This window comes from Giraffa tippelskirchi, chromosome 4, assembly GCF_054371585.1.
Source record: "Giraffa tippelskirchi isolate mGirTip1 chromosome 4, T2T-mGirTip1v1.2.pri, whole genome shotgun sequence".
NCBI lineage: Eukaryota > Metazoa > Chordata > Mammalia > Artiodactyla > Giraffidae > Giraffa > Giraffa tippelskirchi.
In genome coordinates this window covers 177,371,898-177,396,022 of record NC_137278.1, presented here as the reverse complement: position 1 = coordinate 177,396,022, position 24,125 = coordinate 177,371,898, and the positions used below count along the sequence as shown (strand labels likewise).

Here is a 24,125-nt window from a genome sequence, read left to right as displayed (position 1 = left end):
ACACAAACCCTTGCTTCTTGTACTTTCAAGGCTGGAAATTTTCCTATTAAGGCAGAAGCTGAAAAACAAAGCATACCCTGGTGAATAGTTGGTAACTTGGAGCAGTTAGTCATTCTCTGAGCTTCTTGCTATTGAAATAAGAGAATGGCATGACACAGGAATCTGAAATACTCAAAACTCTGATTTATCTCCTGCCTCCAGCAGACTTTTTTGCTTAACTCTGCTTTTTTAGTCTATTCATCCTGAAACTGAAAGGACTTTTAAATTCTGTTCAAGGAATATTTCTTGAGCACCTGCTATGTACTAAGGCAGTGTACTAATGTAGTGTTGGATGGTGTATAATGACTAAGACAAGGTTCCTGCCCTCAAGAAGTTCACAAAATTATTAGTGAAGTAACACTGGCAACTTTGAAGGAATAGTGCTTCTCTTAAAGGATTGACTCAGGACACACGATAATATAATTTATTGAAGTAATATTTTCAGCCTTTGGAATCTTCATAGCTACTGAGGTTTAATACCTCCTCTGAGTTGTTCAGTTGAGTCCTTACGAGGAATTTAGCACGTGGTCATGTTTTGCTAACTGTATAATAGAATCTTTGATAGTAGTCTTACTCTTAACACCTTCTGGGTTATTAAATAAAAGGAAGTGGCCAACATTTGTGCTTGGAATGTCTTTTAACCTTTGTTTAAGGAAGAAATGATGGCTCTACTGGGAATACTTCCTGGGAACACTTAGATCTCTCAATAAAAGTGCATGCCACAGAAGATGAACCCTCCGAATTTCGACATATTTCTCTGTCCACAGCTGGTTCTGTTTTCCCATGGACTTCGTGGCCAATGGGAAAAATAGCAGTTAAACTGTAAGGTACTCTAGAATCAAGCTGTAAATTATCCTAAAGTTAATGGCCTGTGATGGTCTAAGTATTTCAGAATTTCTTACAAAAGGCATTAGCTTTGCCCTTTAAGCACTTTGGGCATCTTTTAAACCATATTTCAAAATTTCTTAAATGACTTGACTATGAGATAAAACTAAAGTAATACTTAACTTTGTGCTTCTGGTTGGGTCCACTATACATGGTATATTAAAGAACTTTTTGAATTTTAAAAAGATTCCTTCCCTTTGTCCTTGTATGGTAGTTATAGAAAGTTAAATAGCTACTTTGCTCAATAGGTACCAAGGTTAGGTAATGGGAAATTAAAACTAAACTCTTAACCATCAAGGTATGTGATTATGCTTTCTCCTAAGAAAAGCTTCATTGATGCTGCCTCCATTCCCAACTAATTTTTGTAACAAGAAAGGGAGTTACCAATAATGATTTTATAATATTTTCAGAACCAATAACGCCCACACTGATTTGGGTTCATCACTTAATGTAGTCCTGCACCTGTTTTACAACAATGGCTAAGAAAACAGAGGAAAGGAATAAGGTCTTCACATATAAGTTCCACTCTTGTCTTTTGTAATTGGACTCCCCAATGTCCATAAATGTGTATTATGAGTCTAATTAAATATCAAATTTATGTCTGAATAAAACTTGAGGAAAGCAATAGCAAGTTAGTAAATTAGGTTTTATTTTTTAATTTCTGAATACTTAGTCCAACTTGCCTTTATTTAAAACATTTACGTAAGTCCACCATGAACCATGTTCATTTAGACTGTAATTTGCTAAGACTTTATTTACATTCAAACACTTATTATCCTAAATTATATATTTCAGTTTTTCTTTCGTAGGAAATAACAATATCCAAAAATAACTTTTTTCCACCAAAGGAATTTTTTTGCTTCTTTCATCATCTCATTCCATCCCTTATGCTATGATTTTACTCCTTATCACTGCCTGAAGACCGAAGATATGACTGAAGGTAATAAATGCATTAATAATATTTTGGTCAGAACTGATAACTACCGATTCTGCCTTTATTTTTCAGGAATAGACTATTTGTGAAGAAAAGCTTAAAGATGACTTGAATCTGTTTTCCTGCCATAATGTCCAGGTATTTACCAAATTAGTGTTTAAAAAACACTTTTCATGTGAATAACATAAAGATTTGGTGCAGTCTTAAGATTTAGAGTTCCAGACAGAATTTTGAAAAATGTGATTATATCTTGTTTTAAGACTTTCCAAGCTAGTTGCTTTATACAGGTTTAGTGTATTGGTCTTAACATCTGCATATTCCCTACAAATATTCAACAAATTCATAACTGAAGATAAGCACAAACTCTCTTGTTTGCTTACTAACATGTGTTCAACATTCTTTTTTTAATTTTCAAAATTTTTTTAAAGATTTATTTTGGATGTGGACCATTTTAAAAGTCTTTGTTGAATTTGTTACAAAACTGCTTCTGTTTTATGTTTTGGTATTTTGGCCACAAGGGATGTGGGACTTTAGCTCACCAATCAGGTACCGAACACGCACCCCTTGCATTGGAAGGCAAAGTCTTAACCACTGGACCACCAGGGAAGTCCTTGGTTCAACATTCTTACCCAAAATAGTAAGATGGGTCCTGTTTTGAAGGCTGTGAGCCTCAAGTGAAATTATGAATAAGTTCAGTGTTAGAATATTCCTCCCAGAAACATTATCCTACTCATATCCAGCTCAGACTAATCTCTCCCTATGTGGTTTTCCCCCGTTTTTAAAAGTTCTTAGAAGTTTGGATTATCTCACTTTCTTAAATACCGCATTTTAGTTGTTTCATGTACATGTATGTATTCTTTACCCACTGGAGAGAGAGTCTTGGGGGCATTTAGAACTTTCTGGGTATCCCCCAAACATCTAACAGATTCTTAACATGATACTGAGCCTAAACAAATGACTTCCTATAGGCCTTTTGTTTTGCTGTGTTGACTTTTCACTGATCAGTTCTCAGATGCAAAGAAAAAGATTCTGTGGAAAGAAGGTGTTTGTGTTCTCATTTGAAAATGGAAGTAGGAACAACCAGGATGATATGCAAAACGGCAAGAGGATTGCATGTGGTATTACATGTGTGCTGTTTGCAACCATGGTCCCTGGAAGTGGGATGTCCCAGGAAAGACATCTTCACCAGTGAAGGCTCTTTGAATTGCCACATATCTCCCAAACCTGAGTCTCGCTTCATTCACTGGTAGAAAAGGATAACCCAAGTAGAATTCTCAAGCGCCTCTTACTATTGACCAATAAGGGCAAGCTCTCTCAAATTAAACCTTACATTGGGTAAAATTACCCCTGGCCTTAAAGTTCCTGATCTTCCTCTCTCCCTGTTTTTCAGCTCTGGCTAACTCTCTGGACTAAGTTTCTTTAATTTTTTTCTCCTGACTTTTCTCTGCTTTTTTTCTGCCCTCTCCACTCTTCACTTTGAATTGGATATACTTCATAAAATGATGTCTAGATAACTCAGCCATTCTACTGAATTGAACTTAAATATTGGACAAAATAATTAAAACCACATTTTAAGTGGTTTTAAACTAAAAGCTAATGTGAAAATGTTGGAATTTGTACCAATATAAACATATTAAACTTAAGACCATATTCAAATACAGTTAAAAATTACATCATGTTCCTTCTACTAGAAATCTTAAAGGACATATATACATAAAATTCACCTTCTGAGTCATGATGTAATTTAGATTATATTTTATTAGACATTCTTTACAAATTTAAAATACTGCTATTTTTACATGCACAGAGGAAAATCAGTTTGGATAATTATATCTAGGCATTCATTAAGATCAACCACAAAATAAAGACACTTTATTGTGTCATTTATCAACATACTTGATATGTATATCTAAAGTGCATTATGTTACAAAAAATATAGAAATTCAGCAGCACCAAGATACATTTACAAAATAAATACATCGGTTGACAAAATAAATTATGGTAAATGTGATAATAATAATTGGATTAGCCTTGGCAAAAAAAAAATATTCACAATAACCAATGTGCAGTTTCATAGAGCAATGGGGGAGACAGTTTTGTTCCAATGCATTTACAATATTTACAGACAATAAATATTTCTAATACTTTCCACATGTTCATTATTACAGAATCCTGCAATACGTCTTCTGAAGGTCTCTGCTGAAAAATTCAATGCCTCCTGCAAAGAGAAAGAAGCAAAAAAAGAAGAGAAGAAAACAGGTTAATTTTCCTTGCAAATGAAGAGACATAAAATAAAGATGTAAATTAAGGAACGTAGAAACACAATGGAAACTGATTCAGGGGACTTCTTGTAAATATCTTTTCCAAAAGGTGCCTGTGGGATCCACCTGATTCTCCAGAACCCTCTGCTACAGGCAGGCTCTTTAATCTGATCTAACGATCAATGTAATACAGAAAGGAAAATGGGTCTGCATTTCTAATTATACTCTGTCAGGAAAAGGAGACCCTTTGAGAATTTTCCAAAGTTGCTAACTGGCAAGTTTGGGAAGAGGACGGACACATTTGAGAATTCAGAATAAGGCCAGGTTGTGTTATCCATCATTAAATACACCTTGCTTAGAAGTTTATTCCCCAGGGATGCCCGACAGAGGTGATGCACAGGTTGCTTTTTCTTTTCAGGTTCTCATTTGGCCAATCTCTCACTCAGATTAATGGGCTGTTGTGAGGGTTGAGTGTGTGATTTGGGGTAAACGTTAGAAGGATGAGTAATTAAAATATGTTTGGCTGATGATTTGAGGATGAGGATGAGGATATCTGTCCTTCTTTAGCTGTTCTTAAATACTAATGAATAAAATTATTTTTGGATTTTTGTTTTTGAAGCCAAAACTAAGATAGAATTGCTGCTAGTTTTTTGACTGGATCTTATGTTAGAAATTGGGAAAGCCTATTTTAAATTAGAGAATAGGAATCTATTAATTCAAAAGTATAAAATAGCAATATTTCACATCACTGTGTTTGTTTTATTACCCCAGAAGAAGTTTCCACTTGGGACTGACACGTTTTCTAACCCTTCTAAACACTGCAATGACAGTATTTTCAGATGTGTGTGCTTAGTTGTTCAGCCGTGTCCACTTCTTTGTGACCCCACGGACTGTAGCTTGCCAGGCTCCTGTCAATGGAATTCTCCAGGCAAGAACACTGGAGTGGAGAAGCCATCCTCTTCTCCAGGGGATCTTCCTGACCCAGGGATTGAACCCGGGTCTCCAACATTGCTGGCGGATTCTTTACTGTCTAAGGCACCAAGGAAGCCCATTTTAAGACTAGCGACTTTTTCTCTGCTTCTCTCTCTGCTTTTTTGTTCTCTGTGTGTGGTCTATTTCAGGGAACACCTATTGGTGTCAAAGAAACCAACTATGGAACAACTAGGAACAACAGCTACGGAATGGAAGCAGTTGGCTGCATCACTGCATTAACAGCCAGAATTTTACATGTCAGACCTGCATGATTGTGTGAGCTACCAAAAAGCAAACTCTTGACAATTTAGGAATTTTATGTGCAGCTTGAAGAATGAAAAGCAAGTTTAGCATTTAGAGTGTTTTAACATCTTAAGGAATTGACCTCTTCAAGAATTTTGTTTGGAATGAGAAAACAGCTCCTAGTAACAGAGGAAAAAAATAGTTTACTATTACAATTTTTAAATGGTGGGCAGATATGGATGGATGTTATGAATAAAGTCTGAAAGACAACTGTCAAACTCAATCATTTGGGTATTGTACTGATTGAAAAATGTTTTGGTACTAAACGGCATCTAGTGAATTGTATTTAAGAATAACACAAACAAGGAGGAATGAATAGCCTCTTGAACAATTTATTCCTCAGAAGAAAAGAAAAAGGAAATACATTAAGGACCAAGGAAAAGATCTTTTAATTATATTTCACCCTGCCCAGCCAGTTTGCTTGTTATCCTTCCTTCTGATTTCCCTTTGACAAAGGCATGTAGTGGGATAGTCAGGTAAAATATATACCATGACCTAAATGTATATGTATAAGCTTATTACACATATGAGTATGACAACACTTTAGAGCTCTTCTGAGTGCTGAAAAGCTTTCATGTTATTTTTAAATCAGTGTTTACCAAGGTAAATTATATGAGTCCTACTCTATCTGGACATCTCACGTGCAACATCAAAAATTCAAAAATATAATTTCCAAAATTTAAAGCTGTATATTTCCCACTGAATGGTTCATGTAAGAGGATCCATACAGTGTAGGCTCAATAGTTTCTCTTAAGAAATACCACCACTATTACATATTGTAATAAAGTTCATGCTTGCCATATCATTAGATCTCTGAGATCATCACATTAACGCAAGGAGATTGAAGAGAGGATGTTAATAAAAGGTGAGTTGCTTATAAAACTTTAAAATGGTTATTCTGAAAAGATTCTATTTGGACTACAAAATTTGCACGGCCCCGTATGTTCTCATCAGTACACTCCCGAATTTCCCCACTCTTGCCTACACCTCTGTTGGGCTGTATTGGGAGAATGCCAACATCTGGCTGCCAAACATAAAGTGCTTCCCATGAACATCTCTCAGAACCAGGGAACAGAAAGGAGAGGCAGAAGCATTCTATTTCTTTCAGTCATAGGTCTGGATTTGATTGGGCACTGCCTAGTTTTTAGTAAATCTACTTTAACTTAGAGACAGTTTTGGGATATGAACTGACAAGGGCTGACTTTCAATTCTCCAGATACTTAAGAGCATTGCAAATTTTAAATGAATAGAATTCATTAAAACATATTTCTACTTCTGTTTATGTATATATACAAAATGGATAAAAGTAGGTTTTGGCAATAAAGTAAAGCCCCTGAATTAGTTATAAATATGTACAATTAGGATCATATCTAAAAATACACTGAATGTGTGCATTAAGTCAAGATTTATAGTTTGTTATCCCTTATATATCCATTAGGTTATTTGCAGAATAGATCACTCATTGGGCTAAAGACTCTTCTAGTGCCACTGTCCATTGGTAACTAAAGCTGCACTACTTAGCCTATGTCATTATCATTTTGTATGCTTTTGAATGATGGGTTTTGTCAATTTAACTCAAATATCCCCTTTGAAACATCACTCTGTTATCCAATCTTTACCAGTCAGAGGAAAGGACTGGAGAAGTGACAGGGGACTCCTTAAATAGCAAGATCATTAGCTGCATAGAATGCATCCTTGTGTTGTTTCCCCCTTTCTTTTAAACCCCACAGAAGAGCTGTACTGGAAAGTAAAAAATGCAAAGATCCCTTCAGTGGAAATGCAGAGGCAAACAGCAGCACCAGCACAGTGCTGGCTGAAGTGTCAAGAAAGGAAATAAAGCCAGTTCTGAGGACCACCACTCCCCGTTCCCAGGTCTGCTCAGTTGCTTTACCTGTGGAAGGCTTTGGTTTTCCAATTGTATTCTGAAATGAGATGAATACTTACCCACTTTTTGCCTCACAGAAACACACATATTTAGATAGAGAGATGGATGGATGGATGGTAGAGCCAGAATGAAATCTCAAAGCACCTAATAATAATGAGTTGCAGTTTACTGAGTATTTACTCTATGATAGGCATTTAACCCATGTAATCTCATTTAATCTTCACCTGACCCAGTGAGGTTGGCACAAGTACCATCTTCATTTTACAGAAGAGGAAATCTGTCTTAGAAAGACTAAGGTTGTGAACGTCAATAAATTCAGACCCAAGACTTGAACTTAAGGGTTACTGGCTCCAAAGTCTGTGAATGTGAACAGCTGCGAGCTAAGGATTAAACAAGCCACATAGATGTGGTTTTATTATTCCTACTACAAAACCTCATATAGAAAGTACTTCAACTTGTCAGTGGACAAATAGGTACATGAGAAAAACTTACGTCCTTCCCAATCTTTACTTAGAATTTTCAGAAATCATGATTTTTGTTTCATGAACTGGTAGAAAACAGAGTTAAATTCAATTAAATAAATTCAAAGTCTGTGTGTAAAATTTTAAATTTAATCACATGAAAGTAAATTTAATTTTTAATTAAATAAGTTTAATTGTTTATGGTAGGATATTTTTCTGTAGTGTTTGTAGATCATATCAAAGCCTGCTGGGTTTTTTTTTCCCCCCTGAAGGGAAAAAAAAGCAAGCAAGAAAAATAATCATAAAGTTTGACTTGGTATAAGAGTGGGGGAAATAAATACAGTTCTCTAACAAATGGTTAAAGTGCACAAGCTTCTAAAGCTTGAGGAAAAAGATAAAAGTAGAGTATTAAAGGATTGGTATTGGGATTTGCTGGTGGAGAAAGAAGTGAGTGATTAAACCCCTTGTGTTTTGAGGGGCTAGGAGGACATTGCCTTAAGGCAGGCAATATTCTGAGCCATCTTGGTTTTATAAGCTTTTTAAACTGTGGCGTGATGGACGGAGGCACAGATAGAAGATTCTAGGTCTGTGCAAGCCAGGGTAGAATGGAGTCTCGACACTGTACTTGGGGCACCGAGAAGGGGCTAGGGGCCAGGAAGCTGGTTACCGTGAGTTGAGCTCCAGCGATGTTGTGGAGATGTCAGACAGGTAGTCCTCTTCCAGCCCAGTCCCAGGCACACCCGAGGTCAGCCAGGCCGACCGAGTTCGTCGTTTCTTCTTTTCCTGCTCCTTGCGTTTTCCAGGCTTGCTTTTCTTTTTCTTGCCGGGCGTCTTCAGTGGCTGCTCTTTGTATGTCTCCACCTTGTTAGTTTCCTGAGTCAGGTATTTGCCCTCATCATCAGACCCAAATCGGACGGGGTGGTTCTTGGTGCTGGGAGCAGGCTTGGAGTTGGGGGACACCTCCGAGGTAGCTCTGATTTCGGCTGTGTGGATTTCCGCGATCAGATGGTGGAGGAAGAACCGACGCCGTAAGTCTTGGATGGACTTCCCCTTGTCATGGAGGAGCTGGTGCTCAGACACAGCCCTTTTGCTGTAAAGAGAAAAGAGCAGGAGAGGAAGAAGACAGTGACAATTTAATATCTGACCGAGACCACAAAGACATGGGGAAAGCCTTTGAATGGTCTAGTTGGTCTTACAAGCTAAGCTAGAGGGCTGCAAGCTGGCTGAGCAGGGAAGGGAGAGATGGGAAGGGAAGAGCCGGCCTTTAGGAGACTCCAGCCTGAGTCCCAGCTGTGCTGCTCCCCAGGTCGGTGACCTTGCTGAGAACATGGAACATTCTTGGGCCCCTGGGGCCCCCATCTTTTTAAAAAGATCCGATTCTACAATGTCTATGCTCTCCTCTCAATTTAAAATATTAAGCGTCATTGTTTCAAAAATATGGATAGAAAACCACTGAGCTTCTTTTCATGCTTGTTGGAGTTGTGTTGGGGAAATAAAGCATCCTAGTCTGGGAAACAAAAAGGTGGCTGATTTCCCCTAAGTACTCACTCCAGGCATACATGTGCATGAGCAAGCGTGCATACATGTGCACGAGCGGGCGTGCACGCACCCACACTGATCCCCACTTAAGAAAATAATAATAATACTGAATCTCAAAGAACAGCAAGCTCTGCTAGTAAAAGCAAACAAAGTCTGAAGGATGAAGTGAGCTGTGAAGTCTGTCTAGGAAACCACCTGACTAACACACTGAATTTGGACATGATTGATATTAGACTATAGGCTACCAAGAACCTATATATGAAGGCCAACTGTCAGAGCATGCATATTTTTCTGTAAAGTAGTGGGTGGTCTCTTTAAAATGGCTGTCTTTGTGTGTTTAAGTGAGATCATTCTATTTCCTCTGTGCATCATTTTTCTTTTTAATTTAGAATTTCAAAGGTATTACCCTTAGGGCTTAATTAAATTCACTTTTCTATTTGTTCTTTGTCCTAGAAATATCTCTGGGCAAAAATACGAAGTGGTTTTTCTATTGAACAACACTGTAATGAAAATAGAATGAAAAAATAATTTTCTATCAATCTTTTTAGATGACACCCCGACTCTTGCTTAAATGTCCATTCATGTATTCTTTTACTATTCTGTATTAACCAAATTTAAGGATTACATACATGAAGCAGTCATATTATATCTGCTATAATCGCACTTCACATAACTTGAATTTCTACCATTGAAATAACCCTCCAAAGTGGCTCATTTTCAAAAGTTTCTGAAGGCATTTCACAGGGCTGGATCCTGTGTATTTTCCTTCCCCAACACAACGATAGATTTATCTGGTCTCTTATTACCTTCATTGATACAACTTATTTAACTCTTCAGAGAAATATGAGAATAAACAAAACTCTTCATTTTACAGATGGGGAAAGTGAAGTTCAGCGATTAAAGAGTTCACACTTGCTCACATGATAAGAACAGGCAGAACCAGGGCACTCCAAAGATGATGTCTTCTGATTCTAAAACCAAGATTGTTTTCCAACTTCCCCAACCCTTTCTCTTACTGAAGTGTATGTTGAGGAAACTAGAAGGGAAGGGCATAGAGTAAAGAGTCTGTGTTGGGAACCATGGCAATGGGCAAAAGGACAGCAATTTATCTGCTTCCTAGAAGACCGAGCTTGTTGTCCCAAGTACATTTTCATCACCAAAATAAAGAACCAGGATTCCTAGAGTCTGGATTATCATTGAGGGAATGACAGACTGTCTAATTATATTGTGAGTCCAAGAAGAGGAAACCACGGAACCTGTCATTATTTCTCGGACTTTATAGCCAGAATACCAGCTCTCTTTCAGCATTTTAGTTGTGTGCACTGACTTTAAGCCATGTAGCTTGTGCAAAAAAGACATGACTTAATGGAAAGGAATTTAACAGGAGCCTGGTTTAAATGAGGCATGAAGGAGTCTCTCTTCCTTTTGGAAGGTGCCACATGTGACCAGATTAAAATTCACTTACTTTGTGGCAATAGTTAGTATCCTGGAAACTTTTAATGACCTACATGGAGGCTTTGCTACAATAGATTTATATTGTCTAATAATGGTTTTAAAGAACAGGACCGATACACTTACATGTTTCATAAGTATTACACTTTCATAAGTATCTTTTAGCAAAATTTCAAGTTAAAAAGAAGTTCTTACACATGATCATTTTTACTATTTGGAGCTTTTATTACTTTCTCAATTCCTGGCAGATAGCCACTCATCTGTATTGCTCTCCAAATGTATAATGCATCCCATTCTAGCTCACCTTGAAGCCAAACTTTTAATAGTTGGTCTGTTCTAATCAAGTCTCCATTGCTCATGTCTCCTCTGACTGGCATATATGCCTGTCATCCTGGCTAGCCTGTCAAGTGTGAGTCACAGTGCCTTCCTAGCTCGGGCACTGCAATTTCCCAGGATGGTTCTCATGGGAATTGGAGTGAGCATTCTATCCTTCTGTTTTACAAAAAGCCTACAATACGGTACAACTTTGTCCAGTTTAAAATAGTACCTCTCTTGTTGAGGTAAAAATTTCATTCTGCCTTTGGGGGATAATTATTAATATAGTAGAAAACACAGATTTTCTTAAATGCCAAATCTGAAATGCTGTAGCATAATTTACTTACTAGTTCAAAGACTTCTGCATTTAAAATATTGTGAAGAGTAACTTTCTGGTTGAGCAACTGCATTAGAGGATCAGGAATAGCATAGTATCTATACTGTCAACAAGGAATCAGGTCCATGGAGTATTCTATTTATTTTCCAAATAAGACAGTAAGTGAGCCAAGAGTAAATGACTAGCATGTACAAACTAGATGTACACAGGTGGCGGGCAATTCCTTCCAAGAGGGAGGCTTTCACTTTAGATAATTCTGAAGTACTTAAGTTGTAAATATGGCCTCAATAATAATCTATTATTTTGTGTATCTGTACACATTATATGGCACAATGGTCCACATGGCATTTTATTACATCCCCAACATGGAAAAACAAGTGTCCTATGTTCACGGTTTCCTTTGATTATTCTTTTAAAAAATGAAAAATGTGAAGGAAATGCTTAACACAGATAACTCTAAATTCAGTCAAAATATAGCTTTTCTGTCTTTAAAAATCACTCTCTAGGGAGTTTGGGGGAAGAAGATTAAATTTCTAAGGAGCTCTCAAGGAACACAGGGAATAGCTGGAGTGATGGGAATTCCTTTTTTCAGCACAGGAAGAGGCAGCATGCTCATGCTGATGCTAGGCTCCTAAGAGGAAGGAGTCTGGGTTTGAGAAGAAAAGTTCTGTGGTCCATGGAAGAGTCAGGGTCAGGGTGTTAGAGTTAAGATGACTCATCAGAAGTCCCTTCCAACCCAAGTGACTCAGTCAGAAGTTATGCTTTTCATTAAGTGGAAGAGACCCAGTCTGGCTCCTAAGCACATCAGTCAGTGATGTTTTAGGTTTCTGAATCTGCTGGGGTTCTCTCTCTAACTAAAACACAGAGACTGTCACCTGCCGAAAGCCCTGTTCATCTGGATGAGAATGTACACAGGTCTCCAACTAGTGGCTCAGACGGTAAAGAATCTGCCTAGAATCCGGGAGAACCAGGTTTGATCCCTGGGTCGGGAAGATCCCCTGGAGATCTTCAACCTGGCAACCTACTCCAGTATTCATGCCTAGGAAATCCCATGGACAGAGGAGCCTGGTGGACTATAGTCCATGGGATCGAAAAGAGTCAGACACGACTGAGGGACTAACACAGCCTCATTGAGTAAAGTCCTTTTAGACTCAAAGGTCCAGAAGAGTCACAACTTATATTGCCATGGCCTGGGAATTGTTACTGTTGTAGTAGTTTCCTCTCCTTTAAAAGTTAGCCCTTATTTAGAAAACGTCTAAAGCAGTTTCCCTAATACTTGGTGTGAAAAGTAATTGGGGAGCAATATGATTTGATTATATGTTAGAATTTCTTTTAAGATACTATGCTGATTTATTTTAATAGCAGACTAATGTTTTGTCTAGCACACAAAAGTGTACTGTTACTTGGTAATAATGCAAAAATAAATGACTTGTTTTTTTAAAAAAACTCCACTTGGCTGTAATAATTTGATGAAACATCTTTATCTGCTGATGATTTCAGCCGCCATGAAAAACCATGGCTGTAATGTGATGATCTATTAGGCATTAACTATAAGAATGTTTTGTGGTAGTTTTATAACCATCTGCTGAGTGTGAGTGTTTAACTGCAATATTATATTTCACCCACAAACAAAACTATAACAGAGACTCTGGCTGCTAAGTGGTTTCTGATGTGTATTTTGCAAGGTGCAACAAGGAAAGAGTTAAAAATAGCCTCTAGAACTAACTTAGCACCATTTTAATGCCATAACTGTAGATTCAATCATGGTCGATTTACTGTTTCTCAAAAGAGAAAACAGGTATTTCTTAAGCAACTGTAAAGAAAAAAAATTGGCTCTGTTCCAAGACAGTATTTCTTGGCCAAATAAATACAGTATTTAACTGTGCTTTTAAAATTTTAGGCTTCATTTATATTTATATATGGATTTTACATAACTGAATTAAATATGAGTCTCAAAATGAGCAAATAATCTGAAGACAATTTCCAGAAATACATCAGCAAAATCTTGATTTGAAGAATACAATGCAGCTTTATCTTCAGTACAATGTTCTACACAATTTGCCTTAGGAGATTCCTAATAGATTTTCATTTCGGTGCCAAGGTTCAGACATGTCTAAGGTAATTTCATTTAAGGATTTTCTGCTTTAATAATAATAGACCAAGGGCACATATAAAACGTTGCCTTTTGGTACACCCTAGGGAATTTACAAGGAAGCACCAGGAACCTGATTGTAAATATTAGATATTGCTATATTTATTGTTATTGTAAAAGTTTCCCTTAATTCCTTCACCAGAGGCAAACTCATCTCAGTTCTCAAACTTTCTGGTTTTCCCATCCTGGACACTGAGAGTGCAGCTTAACGATCACCCAAAGATGGTATTACATACATTCATAAACTGCTGGGTCCAACGGATTATGAAGCTAGTGTTCCTTTCCCAGTCTTCCAACTTTTCAGTCACACAACATGGTGCTATTTCTCTGGCGTGCTTTGATGTATGATTAAAGTCAAAATTATCCTTAAAGAATCACCAAATGAAAATGCCAAGATAACAGATTTTCAGTCTACAATGCAAATATTTGACTCCAGATTAAAGAGCTGTTAGCAATAATTCCAAGGAGGGGGAAAGTTTCCACACCTAATACTCATTTTGGAATCGAGCACTCTAGCGTTCTTAAACTGTATCAATACCGATGTTGGAGTTGTGCCATTGCAAAGTTGTTACTACTTCATTATATAATATGCCTACATTATGTAATGTGGCCCATTTTATATGCTTAAAATTATGTCATTCATAATAAAACTAGATGTAAAGTTTTTGCTTCTCACACAAAACCTGCCACCCACATTCAGTGTGTACGTATACAAGTGCATACACACAGACGTATGCCGCCTGGATACCTCAACTTTCTCCGAGTTATCTTAAGCTTTTTGCAATCCTCAGGGTTTCAGAATCTTCCCAGGTTCTGAAAATAACCCTTTTCTCTCAGTAGAAGAGATTTTGCTAGAGGAAAATCAGTAAATCGCTCCCTCTCATGGAAACACATGAAAAGTTGCCTCTTGCTTGTCTCCCGCTGAGGTTTACCCAGTTCTCCCGCCGGCTTTGAGGACGGGGGCTCAGCTCCGGGCAGGTAGCGGATCTCGCCGCTCTATAACCCGGGCGCAGAGCATCCATGACCGCGGAGGGCCCTCGGCAGCGCCCCAGCCTGGTGACCTCTCCCCCTGGCCTCCCCAGCCCTCACCCGGCGCCCTGGGGAGGATCGGGCACTTACAGTCGGCGGCCGAGTTCCTCCACCGAGCGCCCGCAGGAGGGCACCGAGTAGCTCAGCAGGAACACCGCGACGCTCCATTGCTGAACTAGCCTCCACAGCATCGTATCCTCTCCTCTGGGGACCTGCAACGGAGAGGAAAGGGGCCCGAAGTGTCAGTCTGGCACCTCCATCTCCCCGCACAATCCCGCTGCCCCCCTTCAGCCTGCTCTCAGAGAGCTTCTTCAAGTTTAAGGGCATCTCCCAAGTTGCAAAGAAAAAAAAAAAAAAAACTTTGACTGGAGTCTCCCGGCACTTACTTATTTAGGAATGAGCTACTCCAACTGTGTTTTTTCCAAACCACACAGGCAAAAAAGGGACCGAAAAAAGGGGAAGAAAAGAAAAAAATCAGAGGCGCCTCCTCCGAAATAATAACCAAAATGAAATGGTTTTATATACGTATCAATGATGAGCAACGTGTTTACACGTCTCCCATAGTAATGTCTAATTAATCTGGCCGGCAGTATCCGGGGTTCGGGGAGCAGGGCTAACTCCTTCCTAAAAAACAGAAGGAAGTTTCTCGCTCCGAAGTCAGCTTCTTTGCGAACTAGGCCGGCTTGTTCCAGAGCCACTTGTAGCGAGACCCGCATATATATACCTAGCTGTCTGTCTACCTCCTCTGGTGGGGTGGTTGCTTCCGGAAAGTTGACTCCACACACCCTGAGAACAAGTTTTAAGTGCGTGTGTCGTCGATCAGGAGGGCCAGGTGGCGGCGAGGGCGGGTTACCAGCGGCGCGGAGGGGCGGCGGCGGCCCCGCTTCACGGCCGGGGAGGCATGCTGGCCGGGCGGTGCAGGTTGGAAGCGAGTTGAAAGCCGAGCTGGGCAATGTTCACACGCTCGCAGGGAAACCTGCCGGAGAAGTGAGCGAGTCGCAAAGAGGTGGCGCCCTAGGAACGCGCGCGGGCCGAGAGAGGGCGCGGGCGCGCGGGGGGCGGGGGCGGCGACCCGAGCGGGCCCAGCTGGGCCGGAGCGAGCCGAGGGGAGCCCAGAGCTGGGAACGTCCCGCCGGCGGCCGGGCGCCCCCCTCCCACCCTGGCCCCGCCACCCCCGGCGCTGCCCCGAGCTCGGCCGAGCCCCACCCCGGAGCGCTGGCCCCGCCGCGCTGTCCCGGGACCGGGGGCGGATCCGCACGTTCCCGCCCGGTCCCTCCGGCCTGGGACTCCTCAGCGGATCAGCCAGCCCAAGTCCCGAGGGCGTGCGGACCGCCCGGGGGTAGCCACGACCCCCGGCGCGCGGCTGCAGCCGAGTCCCGCGGGACGTGCGGGCGCCCAGGCCGCCGGGGGCGGTCGGCAAGAAAAAGGCCGAGGAGCCGGGGCGGAGAGCCCGGGCGCCCGGCATCCTCGGCGGGGAGGTCGCGGGCCTTGGGCCAGTGCCTTACAGGAGCCCTAAGCCCGCCTAGGGGGCTCAGGAAGCGCGGTGGGAACCCTCCTCTGCGGCCCTTTCCTGGAACAAGCTGAGTGGGGAGCCTTGGCTAAGGATGGGGGAATCCTTCGCTTAGAATGGTAAAAATGGTTTCAGACTTCAGGTCGAGATGGCATTTCTAAGTGTCTCAGTACAGCTGAGGACTTCTGGAGCCCGTCCAAGAAAGCCCGCTCACAGGATGGAGACCCCGTTTTGAATTGCGGAGGGGGACCGACACTCCTGCGGAGGGCACACGACCGTCAGGAGTCGAACCCACCCTTTCCGTGCCGATAACCTACTATCCCTCGCACCCCGCTCCCGCGTCCCCTGTTACATATTCTAGGATGTCTATCCGTGTCGCTTCAGCCCGCAAAAGCAGCGGGACTATCACTCTAAGCCTCTATGCCTCGGAGAAGCGAAGGGAAAGCAGGGGGTTCTTCCTTAAACTGTTGGGCGGGGAAGAAGGACTGCTCTGAATTACCGGGCAGTATCGTCTAGGGAGGGCTTGCAGCGGATGTGAACGCCCTCCCAACGGACTCAGTTCTATCTTTCGGAAATGAACCCGAGTGGTTGGGAACCATTCAAGGGATGTTTGTCTTCGAGACAGACAATACCACTGGTAGGTTTCAATACTCTGTTGAAGGCTAGTGTGACTTACAGATGTGAGATGATTTGAGCCTGACCTTTATCAAGCCTGGCTTTCTGGCCGATGCTCCACAAATTTCACCAAGGTTGGGTGAAATAGCGCCCTCTCACCGACCCTCGTTCATCTCTGCTTTGTTTCCCCACCATCAGCTGCCAGCTAACTAGCTTTATCAAACATTTGCTACTTAAGTTGGGTGGGTGTCACCCCTTCTCAGAAGCTGCTATCTCCCTCATTTGATTGCTTTAAACTTCACACTTAGAAAAAAAAAAAAAAACTTGGCTTCCTCCAGCTTAAAAAAAAATCTGGGAATTTCCACAACTTCCCTTGAACGTTTAAGAATTTCTAAATGTTAGACCTGTTTGCAAGGCATGAAAAGATGAAGTATCAGCACTCAGAAATGTTAATCTTTGAACATCTAACACTTTCTGATTTATAATAAATTCTTTCCAAAAGGACGCAGGAGCCTTAATGTAATCGTTAGATCTGAAGGGGGGGAAATCTAAAAAAGTAAATCACAAATGAGCTATTTAATACTTGCAAGTTGTTTAACAGTAAAATGATAATATTTGCTTCCACAATAAAAAACCCAGAGGTGCTTAGCCAACTTTCAAACTATCCAGGCTTTAAAAAGTCAACCCTCTCCCAATAAAAGGTTAAAGCAAAAATCAGATTGAAAATATTAAATCACTTATGCTGTAAATAAATTCATTATATTCTCATAACATTATAAATTAAAGACTGGCCTCAATAGACTGCTTTGATTTATGTTGCTTTTTCTACTAATTAAACAAAATTGACCTCCCTCCCTCCTTTCTCCCCCCCCACCCCACACACACTTTTCTGGTGTTAATGGCAAAACATCTATCAAATATTTTTAGAATTTCCTCTCCTCTACAAAAAAAGAAAATATAGACACAGGAAAAATAAATAGTCTTTATATACTTGGAATACCAAAGCTTTCCTCATAATTTATTACTTCACCTTTTCCTTGATTTACAGTCTTCTCTGCTTCTCTGGCCAAAGGAGGGAGATCTTCACAGCAGTCTCTTCCAGAAATAATTTCTTTTTTTATTCTTCAAAAAAGTAAAATTAAGTCTTAAATAATTAAAGATTTCCTGTAAGGAGGCTTCTGTTCTCACTCAAGGCAATTATTAGAAAGCAGGTCTTCTAAAGCTGCCCTGTGTATTACTCTCAGTTGAGATTCTCCTCAAATACACCCTCAATATATATCTTTCTGAGAAGGATATTTTTCTGACATCATAATCTAGTTCCCAATATGATTGAATAACCTTTATGATAATGCTGAGGACACATGATTGCAAATGAGATGACTCCACACTACTGGCTTTTTTTTTTGAAAGGCTTAGGAATAGAAGAAGTGCCAACAGAGCCTGAATGTTTGCTTAGGCCTTGCTATCACATAAATGCACCTTAGCAGACGAGGATTTGAAGGCCAGACTTTAATCTGAAGCCTTGCCATGTGAAGACAGTTTAGCTTGTGAGAGCTACACCTACATGAATGCCTGCCCATGAGTAAGCCCCAGAATTTCATCTTCCCATCGCCAATGGCAACACTATATCCCAATTTTAAAAAGAGATGTTTTAAATATCTAAGTGCACTTTTACTCTTAAATTCACGTTTACATAACCAGTTGATGTCTATCTCTAGAGATATCTTCTCTTGCAATTTAGGGGGAAAAAACCTCTAGCATTCATGTTTAGCTTCCTTATCTTTCTCCCATTTTCCCACCCAGGTTCAAACAAGCAAACAAATAAACATTCAAATGAAAAAAAGGTAACTTAAACTCTTTAAAAGTGCACCTGGGCTCAGAAATTCCCTTCTTATTACCAATAAACATGCAAATTTAACATTTGCCAATTTCCAAGTTATATCTCTCAAATCCTATGAAACTGAACAACACAATGCATCCTTTCTTTTCTCTCTTTCTTTGTTTGCATAAAGAAGTTTGCATAATTAGCTCAAGTACCGACTAGATGGACATGGGTTTGGGTAGACTCCGGGAGTTGGTGATGGACAGAGAGGCCTGGCGTGCTGCAATTCATGGGGTCGAAAAGAGTCGGACACGACTGAGCGACTGAACTGAACTGAACTGAACTGAACTGAAAGTTATCATTTGATTACACTAGAACATGATTCAAATCATTTTGAACCATGGCCTGGATTAGGACTTGAGATCTGACCTCTAGGTAGCAACAACCTAGAGGAAGGTTTAAAGTAATGCCTTTAAATCCCAAAAAGGGGCAGGAAAGGGTGTGTTTTATTACTAAATCTCTTTATAGATGAAGATAGAACTCAAACTAGGCTGTCTTTATAAGAACAGGACTGGCTGCTGTCGGGGAGGGGGCTGCCTCAGAGAGAAGTGCCTAGACACCATCAAGCTGATGGGTTTCTCTTATTGGCAAAGTGGGTCTCACACCCTCCTGGCCTTTCTCTACTTTCGGGGCAATGTTCAGCTTTCCCCAGACAGGACCAGAAAGCTCATGGGTAAGGCAGTTTTCCCACAGGGCCCAAGCCAATGTGAGATGAGCAGGTCTGTAAGAAAGGGGTTCTCCGACAAGTTCTCCAAGGTCAAGCACTGGTGCAACCTCCCAAACCCATGACCCTCAAAACATGAATGAGAAAGAGTCTTCCAGCTAGGGATGGAGACTATGTGTGGGAGAGAGAAACAGAGAGAGGCAGGCAGAGAGAGAGAGAAAATGGTTCTGTAGTGCAAGAGTCCTGCTCTCCTGGACTGATGTTCGCTGAATGCCCTTGGCTGGGCCCAGCTCCGGCTCCGAGAATCAGGCAGCTCTGGACTTGTGCACCACAAAGAGAGTTCCGAGTCCCACCTGGCTCAGGTGACAGCCTCTCCATCTGAAACTGATCTCGGGCCTGCCACACCGCCTTCCTGGCCCGGACCCAGCTCCTTTGTGAGCAAAGTCATCTTTTCTTACCATCTGAGCCCTGTTATCTGGAGTCGCCGGGACTTCGGAAGCAGTTCACATTCCTAACACCACCCTCCACCCCTGCATACTGGGCCAGCTCTCAGGCTCTCCCCAAGGCAGCACCGAACGGGAGCCCATCCGCACGGGCAGAAACGGTATCTAGCCTCCCACCCTTCGAGGGGGTGCTGTGCGTATTTCGCTTGAGCTTGTGATTATGTCTTTGGACACTCCCTCCTCTTACTGGGATTCCTGTCAGAAATAAGGCCGCGGGAGAGCAGACGTGAAACCTGCGCGCTCCCTCTCCCGGCTCTTCGGGCCTGATTGTTGTGCTCTGGGTGCAGGAAGGGGAAGCCTATGTCGCCTTGTGGTTGGAGTCCCGGGTCTTGGAAGAAGCTTGACACGACAGGACGATTTTTATCAGCCCCCACCTGCCACTGCAGACCTAGGTCACCCTTGCGTATACGGTACCCGGGGACCGTAGACCTGATGGAAAGTTTAGAGGCCTGGGAGCCCCCCGGCGGGTGTAGCTACGTTCGCTGGGTTCTCAGGCGTCTCTCCCTCAGCATCTGGCCTCCGATGGCCGCACAGAAGCCTTCTGTCCGCTGCGGTAGCACCCAGGCCTTCGCTCTCCCATCCCTCTGGGTTGACTGCGTGGTTTCGCACGCGTTATAGAGACGCTCCCTCCTCCCAGAAGGGCCCTGCTTCCCGCTGCGGGGGGGAAAAAAAGAAAGCGTCGGGAACAGTGTGTCCCGAGCACAGGATCCGAGGCACCAACAAATGCCCCCTAGCAGGCTGTCCCCTCCCCTCTCCCTCCTGTGCAATCGATGACTCAAACTTGACATCAGACCCTGGCGGACAGTGGGCAGTAAGTTCCCAGTGGGGGTGGGAGAGAGAGGGTGGAGCGGCTATACCCCACCCCCGGCCAGTCCGCGGCCAGGTCCTGTCCCCAGAGGGGTGTGCAGGCTCGACCTCTCCTCCTGGAGCTCCCGGGACTAGCTGTCCTCGGGCCCGCCTCCCGCGCGTCCGTCCGGCTCCGCTCTCCCGGAGCCCGGGAGCCCGTCTGCTTTATTTCATTTAACACGGTCGACAAAGCCAAGGCGGGGAGAGGGACGGCGCGGGCCCCGGAGAGGAAACGAAGGGACGTGGAACCAAGTTCTCTGCCAAGTCTCTCCGTCGGATTCTTAGAATCCGGTGGCACTTAAAAGGTCTGATGTGAGGGCAAGGAGACAGGTTATTGATTCTTGAAGCCCACTCTGTCTATATATAATTGATCGGTGGTCGCAGTTGGCGATCGCGGGGAGTGTAGACCGTGAAACACATGGCATCTCTCCAGCATGTAGAAATCAACCTCTCCACTGGCTCCTGCGGAGTTTGCGAGCGGCTCCGCGCAGGCCGAGGGAAGCCAGTGAGCTGTCCATGGTGGTTAAGGCGCCTTGACGTGCGTCCTGGGCGGTCCCGGCGAGGAGCAGACCCCCGCGCCGGGGCCCGCCGCTTCTCCGGCCCCAGCCTGCCGGCCACGCAGCCGGTGTGCGCCGGGCACCGGCTGCACGTGTTCGTTTGCACCGCTCCGGGACGCAAACGGGGCAGAATTCCAGAGATAGGCGGAAAATAAACTCTCGAGTCCAAATTGTGGGTTTCCTTTTAGCTCCTTCCTGAAGATGTCTTTCCCCTCAGCCGACACTTCTTGGGCTTTAAGAAATGTCGGTCCAGCCAGCAGTTCACCTCCCTTCCCTGCACTAAGGTTCTGTTCTCAAAAGAGCGAGAAGCAAAGTCACCGGTCTTATGATGCTTCTCATATTTGTTAAAAGAATCTAGGAACTGGCCATCGCTTTTGGACCCGTGTGGTAGCGCTAGGGTGACGCACGACGCTTCTATTGAGTGGGGAAAGTTCTGGGGTTGTCAGGAGTCTCAGGGATTTTGGTCAATTCCTTTCCAAGGGGTGGTTGGGGTCCTTTGTAAAACACTTTTACTCAGAGGAGCGACTTCTTTATTATTTACCAGTGCCGAGCAGTGTCTGATGGCCACTCTTAGCGAAGGAGGAAACAAAGAAATTTATTGCCATATTGTAGGTCTATTCTCCGTGAAGTACAATTCTGCCTGGTTCTTATGACATGATCTTAAGAAGAAATGTTTATGAACTTAATTAAACTCTTATACATGTTAAGACAGAGCATGTTTTACCTTCTAATTATCACCACATTTTACCTTTTTGTCTTTTAATTTCTCTTGGCAATTTCCCCACTACTTATCTCTATTAGCGATCCCATCTCCATTGAGTAACAAGCTCCTTTAAATACTACCAAAGAAACTAAAAATATTATTGTAAACATTTATAACACTTATTTGAGAGTTGTGCCTTTATTCATGAGGACATTTAACTAACAACCGGAAAGTAACAGAATCTTTTATGTTTCTGAAAAAGACGTCAGGTTGGAACACATCATTGCTTGCTGCTTTTACCCTTCTTTCTTACTGTGGTGTGATGCTTAAAAAAAAAAGAATGTGTGTACTTATTAATAACTCTGAGAATGCCTAGTGTAAAACAGAAAGTATTTTGAGTCAATAATTTTTCATAGCTTTTCTTCTCTCAGTTTCTGCATTTGTATAATAATTAGTGAAGGAAAATGGAATATTTCCACATATCAATAAAATTGATATTAACATTTTACTTTCCTTTTTTCTGTTTATAAAAATTAACAAAATAAGGGTTGAATGTGTACTCTATTCTTTGAAAGGTGTGAAATAAACTGGCTTAATAATATTTTATTATTGTTGTTTTGCAATTTAGAAGTTTAGTCTTGTTCTGTGAACCCTTTGCTAGCTAGTCTTCTTCCATATATCTCTTTACTCTGTTTTCTATGAAAGGAGAAAAAAATAGGTTGATATAAATAAACTTCATTCTATTCTATATCTGCTCATATAATTCAGGAAGTCCCCCCCCACACACACTGGTAATTTAACATTTTCCTTTGTCCAGTGTTGATACCAATGGAGAGTTTCCCCTTTAAAGTTCAACCAATTTCCTTCAGTTTCCTTAATTTTTTAAAAATTAGCTTTCTCCAACAGCTTATTAGATTTTAAAGATCTCATTCTTTTATCTGTTTATTAGAGAGAATATTAATCCTTCCCATCAGCAGCTCTGTTAAAATTGCCAGACATTTTTTCTGCTCCCAAGAGGAAAGCATTCAATTATTATAATTGTCTATCAGCTAAAAAAGAAAAACAAAGTCTATCAATCTCTTGTTTGTGTTCTGCCTGTCTTCCCAATGTGCTTAGCACTGCTGTGAGCCCAGAGAAGGTCTTCAGAAGGTATCTGTGGAATTGAATTGGATTGCATGTCTCTCTACCTGCACTTTTGAGAAATGAAAGTATGTTTTTAATTATTTTAGATCCACTTCCTCAAATTCATTTATGAAGCTCATTTCTCAGCAGCTGAAAACCTCATGTAAAGCATATTCTTTTAAAAATCATAGTGGATCAGGGATGAGGGCATCCTGTCATTGTGCTGTGCTTAGTCGCCCAGTCATGTCCAACTCTTTGTAACCTTATGGACTGAAGCCCGCCAGGCTCCCATGTCCATGGGATTCTCCAGGCAAGAATACTGGAGTAGGTTGCCATGCCCTTTTCCAGGGGATCTTCCCAACCCAGGGATCGAACTCAGCTCTCCCGCATTGCAGGCGAATTCTTCACAGTCTGAGCCATCAGGGAAGCCCATCCTGTCTGTTGGTCAATCTTAAAAGTCTGTCTTTCCTTAATGCTTGGTGCATGGTATTGCTTTCCTGAGGATATTTCTCTCTTCATTTCATTTGTGCTTCATTTCCCAAAGACTGGTAAATGAGGGGGAAAATGTGGATTCATGATGCACCAAAATACATTGAGATCAATTACTGTGTGGAAGTACTTGTTAAGAAAATTTACTGACCTTAGCAGAATTTTGTTGTGCTTTGCTCCTTTACTTCTTATTCTGCTAATTCTGCTAAGCCGTTAATTGTACATAGAACTGCCAAGGCACTTTTAATGGTTAAAAAAGGAAGCTGTTCTTTGTGGCAAGGATAATTTTTTTTTTTTTTTTGGTCCTGTAAGCACAGATCACATTCTTTGTAAAGCTGTTTTTAAAATGGCAAAAATGTACATGTCTTTAGCAGCTAAAATTGCCCTTTAAAAGGTCTAGCATGTCCTTAAATGAAGCAGCAACTCAAGTGTGGTTGATATGATTCCCAAAACCCCTCGTTTTAAAAGGGATTCATTGTCGAGGTACACCAGGATGTACTTTTAGGTCTATAATACAGTCTGGGCATCACAACCACATAGTTCCCTCATCTCATTCCAACCCCAGTGTGGTGAAACCAAAGAGATTCCAGATCAAGGAGAGTCTGAGGATTTGTGGGGAAAGGGCTGTGTAAGTACAGTGGGTATGAATCTTTAAGATCTTCCCTAGACT

General features: G+C 41.7%; 1 protein-coding gene across 1 annotated transcript; it reads right to left on the bottom strand.

Moving 5' to 3' along the window:
- Positions 1-8,403: 8,403 nt before the first annotated feature.
- On the bottom strand, positions 8,404-15,345 carry PTHLH (parathyroid hormone like hormone). The gene is made up of 4 exons (XM_081587451.1): positions 15,305-15,345; positions 14,951-14,974; positions 14,655-14,776; positions 8,404-8,830 (listed from the first exon to the last, which is right to left on the bottom strand). The coding sequence occupies exons 3-4, from the start codon at positions 14,753-14,755 to the stop codon at positions 8,404-8,406; spliced, it is 528 nt and encodes a 175-aa protein (XP_081443577.1). The 5' UTR covers positions 14,756-14,776; positions 14,951-14,974; positions 15,305-15,345.
- Between the last annotated feature and the right edge of the window lie 8,780 nt (positions 15,346-24,125).

Bases quoted from the DNA above. Each gene is read 5' to 3' on its own strand.
- PTHLH (XM_081587451.1), bottom strand. From the start codon at position 14,755: ATGCTGTGGAGGCTAGTTCAGCAATGGAGCGTCGCGGTGTTCCTGCTG. The intron at 8,831-14,654 runs GTAAGTGCCCGA...TTCTCTTTACAG, and splicing joins GAGGAACTCGGCCGCCGACT to CAAAAGGGCTGTGTCTGAGC.